Source organism: Sinocyclocheilus anshuiensis, unplaced genomic scaffold (assembly GCF_001515605.1).
Source record: "Sinocyclocheilus anshuiensis isolate Anshui unplaced genomic scaffold, SAMN03320099.WGS_v1.1 scaffold555, whole genome shotgun sequence".
Lineage (NCBI taxonomy): Eukaryota > Metazoa > Chordata > Actinopteri > Cypriniformes > Cyprinidae > Sinocyclocheilus > Sinocyclocheilus anshuiensis.
Genome location: NW_015552571.1, coordinates 609705 through 623921, shown reverse-complemented (window position 1 = coordinate 623921; position 14217 = coordinate 609705). Strand labels below are relative to the sequence as shown.

The 14217-nt window shown below is 33.9% G+C and overlaps 2 protein-coding genes across 2 annotated transcripts in view; both read right to left on the bottom strand.

Moving 5' to 3' along the window:
- Positions 1-1688, bottom strand: part of LOC107665060 (N-acetyllactosaminide beta-1,3-N-acetylglucosaminyltransferase 3-like) — a 5142-nt gene extending 3454 nt beyond the window's left edge. Inside the window, exon 1 of the mRNA XM_016455805.1 lies at positions 1556-1688. The gene's annotated coding sequence lies outside the window, so the exon portion shown is untranslated. The remainder of the gene's footprint in view (positions 1-1555) is intronic.
- Positions 1689-4699: 3011 nt separating this feature from the next.
- Positions 4700-14217, bottom strand: part of LOC107665055 (very low-density lipoprotein receptor-like) — a 12402-nt gene continuing 2884 nt past the window's right edge. The window contains exons 4-11 of the mRNA XM_016455800.1: positions 13133-13304; positions 12727-12942; positions 11544-11662; positions 10156-10295; positions 9725-9869; positions 6302-6376; positions 6026-6177; positions 4700-5641 (exon numbers count right to left, since the gene is read on the bottom strand). Of these exons, the coding sequence (XP_016311286.1) occupies positions 5612-5641; positions 6026-6177; positions 6302-6376; positions 9725-9869; positions 10156-10295; positions 11544-11662; positions 12727-12942; positions 13133-13304 (1049 nt within the window). The 3' untranslated portion in view covers positions 4700-5611. The remainder of the gene's footprint in view (positions 5642-6025; positions 6178-6301; positions 6377-9724; positions 9870-10155; positions 10296-11543; positions 11663-12726; positions 12943-13132; positions 13305-14217) is intronic.

The following is a 14217-nucleotide window of genomic DNA, read 5'->3' as shown; positions in this document are numbered from 1 at the left end:
GTAATATTAAATGTATATTCTGAGAAAATTACAATGTTTTCTGACCTTAGATGCATTTAAACCTGTTGTAGGTGACTCCAACACGATATCAGGACACTTTAAAATACCATATGACCTGCTCTTTAAAAAAAAGAATGCATAAAGCTAGAATAAAACGTTTTTGTTTACAAGCAGATACCCTGTTCTTTTGATGTTTTGTATGTTCAGATATTCATGTAACAAAATATATACAAATTAATACCTAAATAGGGACATAGTAGTATACTTAAAGTATGATGTAAAGTTCACTTAAAGAAAACTTACGAGTATACTTGCAGTATAAAACTACTAAACTAGTAGTTTACTGAGACTATACTTCAAAGTGTACTTAAAATGCTACTACAAGTATTTAATTAGTGAACTATCAGTATACCTATAAGTTCACTTTTAGTATAGTTGCAGTACAAACTAAACATTTTGATGTAAACTAGTTGTGTACTCAAAGTTTACTACGGTTATACTTAAAGTATACTTTTATATACTAGAAAGTGGGCCAATTTATTCCCAAGGAGTATTGAAATAGTACACTTACAAGTATACTACTAGTACATTGACATTTGTATACTTACTACATAAAGTATACTTAAAAATATACTTGAACTTTACTTAAGTATACTTACTAAAATAAACTTGAAGTAGGCTATACTACTTTTTGGTAAGGGCAGACTTTTAGCGCAACAGGGTGCGGCACGACAACTGTTGCGTCCGGTGTAGACATGGTCAGACTACTGACTCACTGCGGAGTAGCAGTTTTAATCTTAACAGCTCTTAAGGCCGAATGTACACTTGGATGGTTAGATACATGATGGGCTAGTATGAAAAAGTAAAATAACTTAAGGTCTTTCCAGCATTAAGGTAATCCTTCTTTTTTTTAAATAATCTGGTCTCAGTTAAACAAATCTGTCTGGTAAATGATAAAGAATGATAGCCCCTTTTGTATTGCATTGCATATGACAGATTGATAAAAAGACATGCTATTTATGACTGGATGTAACTTGATACTTCGTGGTAAAAGTGGCTCTCCGATTGATTTTGCCCTATCAGTGCGGCTCCCATGAAAAAAATAGTGAAGACCACTGCTATAGCCAGGCTATCCTCAGGAGTGATCTCCGTTAATTAGTCTCTCAAAACGTTTTCTCTATTAGCCTACTGGAAATATAATGACAACCGTAGTATTAATAATCGTTTTTCTTTTTAAATTTACAGACCTGTGTCGTTTAATTTATATTTAAGACACAATACATGCGAGAATCATACAACATTAACCAAGAATCTTCATATTTAGCTATAAAAACGTAGCCTACATAACTTTAGCACACATTGTCGTTGCACTGAATTTGCCACAGGTTGGTTTTCTGAAAGGAACGATAGAAAACCAACAGAATTTAAACACATTTAAAATGTAATTACTGAAATTGAGTTATTTTCCCTCTACTTGCGGGAAAAAAAGTAAACCGAGACTTGTTTGGTTATCTAAACCTCTAACAGAAACAGATTAAAATATTATTCATCTTACCTGACCGTTAATTAGCTTCTTTGGAAATGGTCAACACAAGTGTTTGAGGTTTGTTAATGTTGAAATGCGCCTACACAACAATCCACACCCTGCATTTACAGCTCAAACTCTCTCCTCCTAATGAGGAAATCCAAACGCGTCTCTGTGGCACAGCTGTCTCTAGAGGAAACACTGAACATGATGTAGTAGACAGAGGCACGGCGGAAAAGTTATTTGACGTTTGACATTCATTGGACATTCGGTTGCATACTAATTAAACTCTTTATGTTTTGAGCCCAAACTAACTCAGATAGACATAAATATATGCCCTTTACGTTGCACAAGGCAAAAAAAAAAAAAAAATGTAACCATATAAATTATTAAACAATTTAACTACATTATACTATAAAAACAATAATAAAATGTTCAGAAAAAAATTACCTGTTATTGCACAAGGCTGCGTTTTTAGAATTACCATTTTATGTGTTTTATAATAGTTTTACAACTTTTAATGTATGCAATAAATAAATCCATTAAACGACAACACCGTTAGATAAAGGTATAAAAAAAAATATCTAAATATTATTCCCTGTAATACACAAGGCTTGGTTTTTCAGATTATCCCTTTATTGTTTTTATATATGGCACTGAACCCATATTTTTGATACGTTTTATACAATTTACCTATTAAATTCATTAAACTCTTACACTGTTTGAGATAAAGGTATCAAACAAACTGTACAAATCTCTAAATATTATTCCCTGTAATGCACAAGGCTTGGTTTTTCAGATTATGTCTTTATTGTTTTTATATACGGTACTAAAACCATATTTTTCATATGTTTAATATACTGTATACCACTTAAATTAATTAAACTCTGACACCGTTTGAGATAAAGGTATCAAACCATCTGTAAAATATTCAGAATAGTATTCCCTATAATGCACAAGGCTTGTTTGTTCAGATTATGCCTTAGTAATTTACAGTTGGTTTGATTCCTTTTAGCTGAAGTGGTGTTCAAGTTTAATGGATTTAAATGGGAATTCCAGGACTGTGTAAAAAAAAAAAAATAGTCAAGGTTCAGTACTGTATATAAAAAATATCATATTAATAATCAGAAAACTAAGCCTTGTACATCATGCAGAATACTATTCAAAGTAATTTACAGTTTGATATCTTCATTGATATCTTTAGCTCAAATGGTGTTCAAATTTAATGGATTTAAATAGGTTCAGTACTGTATTTAAAAAATCAGATTAATAATCTGAAAAACAAGCCTTGTGCATTATAGAGAATAATATTCTGAGAATTTTACAGTTGGTTTGATACCTTTATCTCAAACAGTGTCAGAGTTTCATGAAGTTAAGTAACTAGAGTATATTAAAAATATAAAAAATATATGGTTTCAGTACCGTATATAAAAACAATAAAGGCATAATCAAAAGAACCAATCCTTGTGCATTATAAGAAATAATATTTAGAGATTTGTACAGTTGGTTTGATACCTTTATCTCAAACGGTGTCAGAGTTTAATTAATTGAAGTAGGTACAGTATATAAACATATGAAAAATATGGTTTCAGTACTGTATATAAAAACAATACAGGCATAATCTGAAAAAGAAGCCTTGTGCATTACATGGAATAATATATATATATATATATATATATATATTTACAGTTGGTTTGATACCTTTATCTCAAACAATTTCAGAGTTTAATTCATTTAAGTAGGTACAGTATATAAACATATGAAAAACATGGTTTCAGTACTGTATATAAAAACAATAAATACATAATCTGAAAAAACAAGAATTGAGCATTATAGGGAATAATATTCTGAATATTTTTACAGTTGGTTTGATACCTTTATCTCAAACAGTGTTGTCGTTTAATGGATTTATATTATTGCATACTATAAGATTTTACAACTTACAAGTTGTAAAATTATTATAAAACACATAAAATGGTAATTCCAAAAACGGAGCCTTGTGCAATGACAGTGATGTTTTTCTGAACATTTTAGTATTGGTTTTATAGTATAATGTCATGTAGTTAAATTGTTTAATTAAATTATATGGTTAATTAATTTGTATTTTTTTTCTAGAAATTAAGCCTTGTGCAACGTAAAGGGCATATATTTATATCTATCTGAGTTCGTTTGGTCTCAAAACATAACAGGCGCAAAGAGTTGAATTGGTATGAAACCGAATGTCTAATGAATGTCAAACGTCAAACTATCTTTGTGACAGATGCTGGGTCTGTCAAGGTAACCAGGCAAGGCAGCTCACTGATTAATCATTTGAAGAAACTTTAAAATGTAACCAAATTGATTTATTCTGAGTTTCACAGTAAGGCACACTTTTCTTAAGATAAATAAATAAAATAGAAGTGTGTGTGTGTGTGTGTGTCTGTGTGTCAAAATAATTTTTATTTAGTAACAAAAAAATAGGCTATAATATATTATGAATGATACTATGTTCCAAGAAATACAAGCAAAAAGTATATTTCATTAAAGAAAGTTAAGTAAATTGCTCATAATCATTTGCAGGATAAAAATCCTCAAACACTGCGGCAAAATTCAAATTGTTTGACAGTAGCCTATTATGAAATACACATATTTGCTCAAGGATAGTAAAACAAACTGCAATAAAGTGATTTTACAGAGTAAAAATGTTCCTAGCTCAGTAGGCCTATATGTTATGTTGACCCAGTAACGTGGAACTCGGTTAAATCCGTAAAGTTCTCTTCAAGATATAGAAATGAGGATGTAAAACAGGATGTGCAATGACTGGAGCAATGGACCCCCTCCCCCAAAAGTAAGAGGAAACTGAACTGAAAGTCGGAAAATATTTTTCAGTACACCTAATGAACTGCTTTTGTGTGCCAAAAACTCATCACATAATAATGGGAATCGAACTCGGCTCGCCGTGATTATATTATTGTCCATACCAACATGCAATTAACCTTGTTTATATATTCACACGCTGCAGTTGCTGACGTCTGCTCCTTTACAAGCTCTTTAAAATAATCGAGATTCTAATTAGCTGTCAAAACCATTCTTAAAGTGATTTAACGTTTCCATCTTCTCCTTTAATAGAATCAGTAAATGTACACAAAAAGAGAGAGAAAACTTGCTGAAAATATACAGCATCAAAAGTACAATTTCCAACTTATATTTTATTTCTCCCTTTACCATGAGTCATTAAAAGCATTCAAACCACATTTTTTCAAACTATATACAATCAGAAGGAAGAGCAAAAACCTGTTTTACACCTAAATGATTAACAGTTTTAACACTATAACTTGAAGAGAACAGGAAAAGTGATCCAAACCACAAAAATAAATAAAAAAAATGATCTCCTTACATAAATAAACACAACTATCTCTGTAGTCTATGCTCTGTAGCATTAACAGCACTGGTGAATTTCAAAATAAAATATTTTCCAAACTGATTTTGTCTCTATGCGCACACATACAAAGACAAGACAGAGATTGGTCAAATTGTGTGCCTACACATTCAATGAAGAATGGACATTTATCACTTCATAAAATACAGCAGTAAGAACTAAACAGAACAGCACCTTTAAACAAGCTCGAAACAGACAAATGTCATGTAATGACTCACAGCACTGTTTGTACCATATAACATGGTTGATTAATTATTGACCTGAAGCTCAGAACACTGTCATGGTGACATTTTGCTGTTCCGTGTCCAGTGGAATCCCCAATGCAAATGGAAAGATATAATTCAGACCGATACAATTCAGTTAAAGGACTTAAAAGTCTGATACAGTGACAATAGCATATTTTTATAAGACAAACATGTTCCACTGAATGCTTAGTTTGATTCAAATGCTTTGTTTGATTAATTCTGTGATTATCAATCATAAACAGACATTTGGCAAGTATTTAAGCGCATTTTTGGGGTCTGCAAGCAGGATGTTTGTGTGGAATCCATCTGCCTGCCTCACTTTAGTTTCACTTTAGTTTCTCTCCCAAACACAGCAGGAAATGGGGGCTGGCATATCCACCACAGGAAATGTAGAGGACCTCTCACAGGAAAACTCTGTCCATGTCAGTGCGTTGAACCATTCTGTGTGCCATCCTGAAAACGCAAGCAACATATTATCTGTGCAAATAAGCAGGCACTTGAAAATGTCAGCAGGAAAACAATGCAAAACAGTGTGTGATAGGCTACTATTGAAAATCTAATGCATATTATATAAACAAATCAACAGAAATAAAATCAGTGATACATATAGTTAATCATAAAACAGTAGCCATCAAACAAAATTCAAAAATTCATTTGTTTCCATAGAGGCTATATGTAGAATTCAGAAACCTCTTGTTCCCCCTTCTTAGCTTAGAAGTTAAATATGTTGGAAATACATGATCAGTGATTTACTGTTAATAAATATCCAGACACGCTGCTGACAGCCCCATTTAGATAATCTGAGTGTGAAGGCTATAAAAATACCGTGGCTCTTACTTTATGTTCATGTATTACAGGCAGCCTGGATAACAGAAGAGGATCCTGGGATTCTTTAAGCGTCTCGTCTCCAAGAGAAAGAGAACGAGGAGCACAGAATTCAGACCTCTGCCGCCATAGCACTGCCCCCACCAGCAGCAAACTGATGATGACTACCAGAGGAAGAACAAATAAAGGTGATCAAGGGAACATCAGTCCAATTACTATAAGTGACACAGAAGGACATTTCTCAAAAAGATGAATGCAAGAAGGTTGCAACAGAGAAGTTAGACCAACCAGTCAGTGAGAAGAGCCATGCAAATTGTGAATCAGGAAATGGTGTTCTTGTTTCCGACTGCAACAGATCATTGCCTGAAAATGCAAAAATAACTTTTAAGAAACACTTCCGATATGTTTTTGACTACGGTCTTGCGGCACAAATTTAAAGCCAGACAACATGCTTAACTGCTACTGTAAATGTGGACGATAATGCTTTAAGGTATTATAAACATCAACATTAATTTCTGTAAAGCTGATTTGAAATAACATGTTTATGAAAAATGCCATCATGTTGATTAGAAGATTATTAGAAACCTAAATACTGTCATCGATATTCCTGTTCAGCCTTTGTCATGTTAATCATTTTATCGGATCCCTGTAGTTCTTTGAAGCCATAAGCCCCAAGAAGCCGTGGTTTACAGTGAATTTGGAACACGACGCGAAGTGGAGTGCCTACAACCCCCTTAGCTGTTATAAATTCACTGTAAACCACGGCTTCACGGGGCTTCTTGCTTTTATAAAACGGTTATTCCATATACGTAGTAAGGTTTCACAAAATAGAACAGAGCAAATAAAGTGTAATGATATTAATAAAAGCATTATTCTTCCGCCAAACAATGTAGTTCCTCAGAAACGGTTGTGGTTCCAACAAAGTGGTTGCCGAGCAACACACAAATGTAAACAAAAGGTGTATGTTTGTAGAGTAATTTACAACAGCTTCGAACTTAGCTCAACCAATCAGAATCAAGGGCCGGAACAATCCGTTTTATAATGAAATATTTGTTTTTGAGGACATTTTTGTTTACTTTTGTATGGTAATCAGTTATTTTTTTTTTTTACTTGTTTTTGTTTTGTCATGTCCGTTTTTGGTTCTGAAGCAAATCCAAGTCAGAACCACTGCCTGGCCTAAAACAAAGTATAACAAAATTACACGCCCACAAGAAACTGCAGAAACTGCAAAAAACAAGCAGACGTGGTATTCACAGGAAAAGTGTGATTCCACAGCAAGTGTAGTGTTTGATGGATCGTTGTCTGAAAATGAAAAATGAAAAATGCAACAAATCACAATCATGCATATAGTTAGAAAAAGCAAATACAAACACTTGTCTTAAATCATTTAAAAAGCTTATCTATACATTTTAAAAATAACTTCAGATCCCTGTAGTTCAGTGAAATATTAATATATTTCAGTGTTTGGTTTTAAGGACATTTTCGTTTACATTTGTAGGATAATATATTTTTGTATTTGTTTTTCACATACTTCCTGGGTCCTACCGCAAACCCAGTTCAGAACCACTGCACAAAACTACACGCCCACAAGAAACCGTTGCAAAAGTTGTATTCGCAACAAGTATGATCCCACATCACATGTACCATCTTGGAAAGTACCTTTCACTTTTTTCAAAACATGTGAAGAAAAAAAAAAAGATGTGAAAATGAACAGCACCAGTGAAGCAGCGCGTTACTGCACACACAGACTCTTTAAACTACAAAACCACCGAAAAAGCCATTTATAGCAACTACAGTATTACATTTACAAACTAGTAGATACAGACAAAAGTAACATCATGTTTACAAGGTAGGTGCTTCTCCAACAAAAGAGTTAACAGTAAATTATACCAGTAACTGAGAACCACAAATATACACAGACACAAATGCTCACTAACCGAAATTAGTCGAGCAAATAATTTGAGGTTTGTCAGAGAAGAGATGGGTGACTCAGAGAGAAACCCACATACAGCATGACCTGAAGTTGCACACGTGCACGCACACACACACATCATCAAATGGAAAAAACATTAATTTGCTCTCAATGCATTACAGCATAGATTAAAAATATGAAATCATGTTACTGTTTTATAGCTAATGCAATTAACCACACATTCTTTTGAATGTGTAGAGAAAAAGCGTGGACCCACATACTTATTGTGTTTTATTACTATTTTCCACATTTCCGAATGAAAGTCATCAAAACAAATGGAAGTGTGAATTCTGTAGTGTCTAAAAACAAATATACCATCTACGGCAGTGCTTCTCAAAGTCCGGACTCCGGTCCGGATCCGGAGGGAATTCAGTCCGGACCCGCCCCAATTTCGTATTTCAAGAACACAAATTATTTCCTACTTTGATAAACGCATGTTAAACGTGTAAATCATATGTTTAGTTTTTAATGTCTTTTTGGAGATGGTCCGAAATGAAAGCGAAGGCGAGATATTGAAACTTTTCCTTCATGACATTTGTTGTCATGACATCCAGTGAGCGTATGACGTTTGACATAATCGGACGACATTTCGTTTTGTTTACTGTGTGGAGATGTGCTGATATTGCATTTGGTCTCGTTCTGTATCGCGTATCTTGTCAGTGTCTGCGCTTGCTTGGCCATTTGTTGTGGAAAAAATAAGGAAAGTGTGTCCAGCTGAATTAATTTAGTATTTTGTTAGAGGGGTATAAAAAAGCTTAGTTTCCTGCGGCAGCCGTCGCGTGACGGCCTCCTCGTGTGAAGACCGAAGAATGTAAACCATCGACTCTACCGTGCGACTCCACCGTGAGCGACGCCTCGTGGTACCATCACAGAGAGGCTCAAAATCACTTTCCAGAACATTCTCTTTCACCGTTCCTGGCTGGTGGAATGATCTTCCCACCCCTATCCGGAATGCTGAATCCCTGACAATTTTCAAGTGACAGCTGAAAACTCATCTCTTTAAACGCTACTTGACTTCATCTTAAAAAAAACAAAAAAAAACTTCTCTTTCTCTTTATTTATTCCTTCCCCTTTCTAGCTTGTACTTATTTGAACAATGCCTAAAACTTGGTATTTCAAGCACTTCCTGTGTCTGTTTGCCTCTTTAAGAAGAATCGCTTTTGTATTCCCCAATTGTAAGTCGCTTTGGATAAAAGCGTCGGCAAAATGACTAAATGTAAATGTAAATTAATTGTTTTGCCACTTTTGCACTTTATTTAAAAAAAAAAAAATGTTGTTATTTGTTATGCATGTTATGTATGTTTATTAAAAACAAATTTTGTAATAACCAATTGTTCTGGTCCGGACCTTTGACACTGATGAAAATTCAGATTTGGACCTTTGAATGTAGACTTTGAGAACTCCTGATCTACGGGAATGTTTTTAAACTGTACAGTACTGATCAAGTCTGTACGTGTCACTTGAGGCTGAAGTCTTTAAGGTTACGGAAATAACATTCTGTCTTCTGTAGAGCTCCTTTACAGCTGAATCGCATCTTGCAGCATCAACACTTTTATCCAACAATGAACTGAGCTGAGCTGAGTAAAGACACTATGGTCTTCTGTGGAGCTGATTACAGCTTAACTGAATTTTGAACCTTTTGAAACTTAACATGCTTAACTTTTGTGGCTCTACCAAGAATGAAAGTTAGTTACTATATGGAAGAAAAACAAGTTGAGTAAGAGAATATTTTTGACTACCTGAAGGCTGTAACAGTGGGTGAAGGATGACCAGTCCAGCTGGTGAAACAGAACCGAGTCTCTGAGAAACCTGGAGAATGTTGCCATTGTGCTTGTCTGCACTACAAATAGAGTTGGTCAACTGGTCACTCCAGTACACTCGACTCTGCAGGGGACATACATTACAAATTCCCTACTCCATTATCAATGCAACATCAATAATATATTATTAATACTTTCATAAATCAATAAAAATGCTTAATATATGAATATGGATATTATTAAACATTATCAAGGGACACAAGTGTGTGTGTGTGTGTGTGTGTGTATATATATATATATATATATATATATATATACACACACACACATTTTATAAAAATAAACTATGGTCATTGGTAAGGAAATAATTATATAGATTGAGGAAAAGTGACATGCATTGTGTTATGTACCTCAAATACGGCCAGTCCAAACGGTTGATCTAGATATCCGTTGGACTCTACAACTGTCTTTCTATGTTGCCCATCAAATGCAACCCTTGATATTATGCGCAGACCGGAGTCAGCCCAGTACAGCAGACCACGAGGGATATCTAAATGAGCAAAGAAAAAATATATCAATGGGTTTATTTATTCACTTTTTACCCCTTTGCTTAGTGACCAACCTTGACAAACACAGATAACAGTTATTGAACTCAGCTACAGTAAATCAACACTGACCTGACTGGAGCTGAATAATGACACTATTGTCTTGCTGCAGTTACCAGCAGAATCTGGATTTGCCTCATTTCTGAAGTTTGCATAATTGACTCTGATAGTTTTCCCTGTTCAATACTGTGCAGCTGCTTTGAAACCTCTATTGTATAAAGTGCTACAAAAATAAAGATGACTCAGTGATTTGACATTATTCTTCTATCTAACTCTTATACTACAAGGCTTTTGAATGCTTGAATCTGATTGGTTGACGAACATTCTAAGGTGTGCAATTTTCAGGGAAACATGGCTAAAGTAGTTCCAGGCAGGTCTTGACCGCTTTCCATGTCCATATCACTTTGCCAAATGATTTCAGTAACCAACAGGATAAATACTACTAATTATTTCCGTATTTTATTATCTATGGAAAGCACATACTCTCTTTATCCTGCTCTCTCTCCCACTCAAATGCACACACATACAGTACTCAGTAAAATAGTTTAGCAACTTAAAAGCTACATGACTTTTCTCACTAGCGAGGTAATAACAGCACTGTTGTTGGAGCAGATGAACTTAGGTTTCGGTATTAGTAGAGATGTGCAGCCGAGAGACACAGAGACTCTAAGTCCCTTTAACTCAGGTAATTCATACACGCTAAATAACTTTATTAATACGTGCGTTAGTCTGCTATCAATGGCTCAAGCCTCCGTTATTAGATGTTAGAAAATGACGTTTTGGAATTAGCAACAGAGGCGTTGGATGAGATGTGTAAGAAATTAGTCCTACATGCAAGAGCATTTTAAGGACAAAAACCTGACAAATGTCATGAATTACAACATTGAACAATGTCTTTAGGAGTGGCTACTGTAGTATATGTGGAATGACTGACTCCGGTCCTTTGAATTATTAGAAAAGAATGAACACCTGAGGTATAACGGCCACTTCTCTTCGCGTCACCACCACCTTGGTGTGAATTATTTTCTATTATTATTTTCAAATTTTTCCTTGCTTTGTTTTCAAGGTGTATGATCCATGCATTAATTTAAGGATGACTTTGGTATAATTTACATAAAACCTTTATACACTAAGTGATGGAGTGAAAAAAGCAAGTTGGGTTTCACAACTTAATTGCTTATGAGAAGTCTAACCTAAAGAGATCGCGACAGGATAACGTATAGATGAAGTTATCAGTGCTATTCTGCTCGTCCCATCCAAACTGGCACGCTCAATTCTGGGAGACGCTGCACTATCTGCCCAGAACACATACCTGGGGAAGAAAAACGGGTTTAGAGTTTGAACTCATTCAGACAACTAACTAAATTTATTCAAACATTATCCAACCTTAAAGGCATGCTTCACCCCAAAATTTAAATTCTCTTATCAGTTACTCATCCTCATGCAGACCCAGATGTATATGACTTTCTTTTTTCTGTGGAACACAAAGTGAGTATGTAAAATGAACTGGATGGGTACCTCAAAATTGACGCTACAAAAACCACGCAAAAGAACAACCTCAGCTGATGAATCAATGTCTTCTGAAGCAAAACGTTAAATGTGTGTGAGAAAAATACTAATATTTTAAAAGTTAATGTTTGACATAATGCTAAACTTATGCAAGAAGTGACAGTCCTCTGTGCTTTCACACACAAAACAGAACAAAAGCAATGGTTTGTAGTTAAAAAAAATAGTTCAAAGCATTAAAGACATTGATTTATCAGCTAAGCTTGTAGATTGTAGTTTTAGTGTCAACTTTGAGGGACCCTTGAACTTGCATTATAAGAACTCACAGAAATGCGTGATTTTTCTGAAAATCTATGTTTTTTGTTCCAATTTTTTGTTCCAAGAAGGTCATTTACATCTGTGACATAACAAGAGTAAGTAAATGATGAGAGAATTTTAATTTCAATATTGAAGGATGTAATTCAAGAAATCAATATTGGCCATATTTTTCCAGATTAAATGTTTTTGTTCTTATTGCACACAATTCATCACAATGACATTAATCTAAAATAAAAACATTTTCTTTATTATTATTATTACACATCAAAATCTTAGCACTTATTATAGAAAATATGTTACATTGTATTATGTTGTTTAATATTCTGATGAGTTGCTAATAATAATAATTTTCCACCTCTGAAATTACATTTAAAGAAAAATAGCAAAAATTGACCTAAAATATCCATCCACCATATAACTCAAATTCTAATTAACTTAAAGTCCTGTTCCACATTATTTCCAGCAGAACATTATGATTCACACAAAAATGTCACATTATACTTGAAATTTAAGTGGCTAAAATTTATATAGTGAAGAAGACAGTATTTTTACCCTAGCAGCGGCTGGACAGCAACTGCAGTAGGTCTGGAGAGCCCAGAGATAAGCTCACTTTGTTTGGAGCCATTCAGAGAGGCCACGTGTAAAGCATGAGTTCTGGTGCTGACCCAGTACAAAAGCTCTCGGATCCAGTCTACCGCTAATCCCAGAATGCCTGTGGAGGCCTTTAACAACACAGCTGGTCTAAGGTCACTGGAGTCTAAAGACATCCTGAAATAGACAAATCCAGTATAATGTGTTATTTGCATTAAGTGCAGAAACAGGTCCTGGTGAGGCTCATTTATGTGTGAATAGGATTAAATTAAATTAAATGTGTTTTGTGTTGGAAGAATTTTTAAGCATTTCGGCATTAATGATAATAATGGGTATAATTTTCTATTTAATCTGAATGGCTCTGCACCTGTAGATGATGTCATTCTCAGGAATGATCCAGTATAACGTGTTATTCGCATTAAGGGCAGAAACAGGTCCTGGTGAGGCTCTTTTATACGTGATGTTTCTTTTCTCAGAGCCACTGAGGTCCAACCATTTAACACCTTCGTGAGTGCTGACCACCACACGAGCAGCAACACCTGTACAAACCAAACCAGTGTTAACTAAAATCATTTTTGTTCACTAAATTAAAGCAGAAATCAAATATAAAACAAAAGATAAATATTAGAGAATTAGAATATTAAAATGTAAAATTAGAAATGTGGCCTTGGCAACTAACTAAAAATACAAAAGTATTACAATTACTTAAAACCGCATTAAAAACAAAAAGCTAAACTAAATAGAAATATTTAAAAAAATGAATTTTTAAAAAAACCTAATAATAATGTCAAAAGCAAAAACCAAAACTTAAACTAAAATAGTGCTGTCAAATGATTAATCGCAATTAATCGCATCCAAAATAACAGTTTTTGTTCACATAATATACAGTATGTGTGTGCACTCTGTATATTTATTATGTATATATAAATACACAAACATGCAGTATAAAGTTTGAAAATATTTACATGTATTTACATGCATATATTTATATTCATATAATTTATATTATATATAAATATATTTAATATATAAACATAACACATTTTTCTTAAATATATACATGCATGTGTGTGTATTTATATATACATAATAAATATACAGAGTGCACACACATACTGTATATTATGTGAACAAAAACTTTTATTTTGGATGCGATTAATCATGATTAATCGTTTGACAGCACTAAACTAAAATAAAATAAAAATGCTATTTAAAAATATAATAATAAATGTAATAGTAAAATAATAATATTACATTGGCACTGACCCAAATACACACATACAAAGTGAAAGTGACATGTGGCCAAGTATGCTTGGCCATTTTTTTATGACATTTAAAAGTGTAATTAGTAAACTGTCGGAATTAGTAATTACTCGGAATTGACCCATACTCGGAATTAGTGCTCTGCATTTATCCCATCCAAAGTGCACACACACAGCAGTGAACACACAC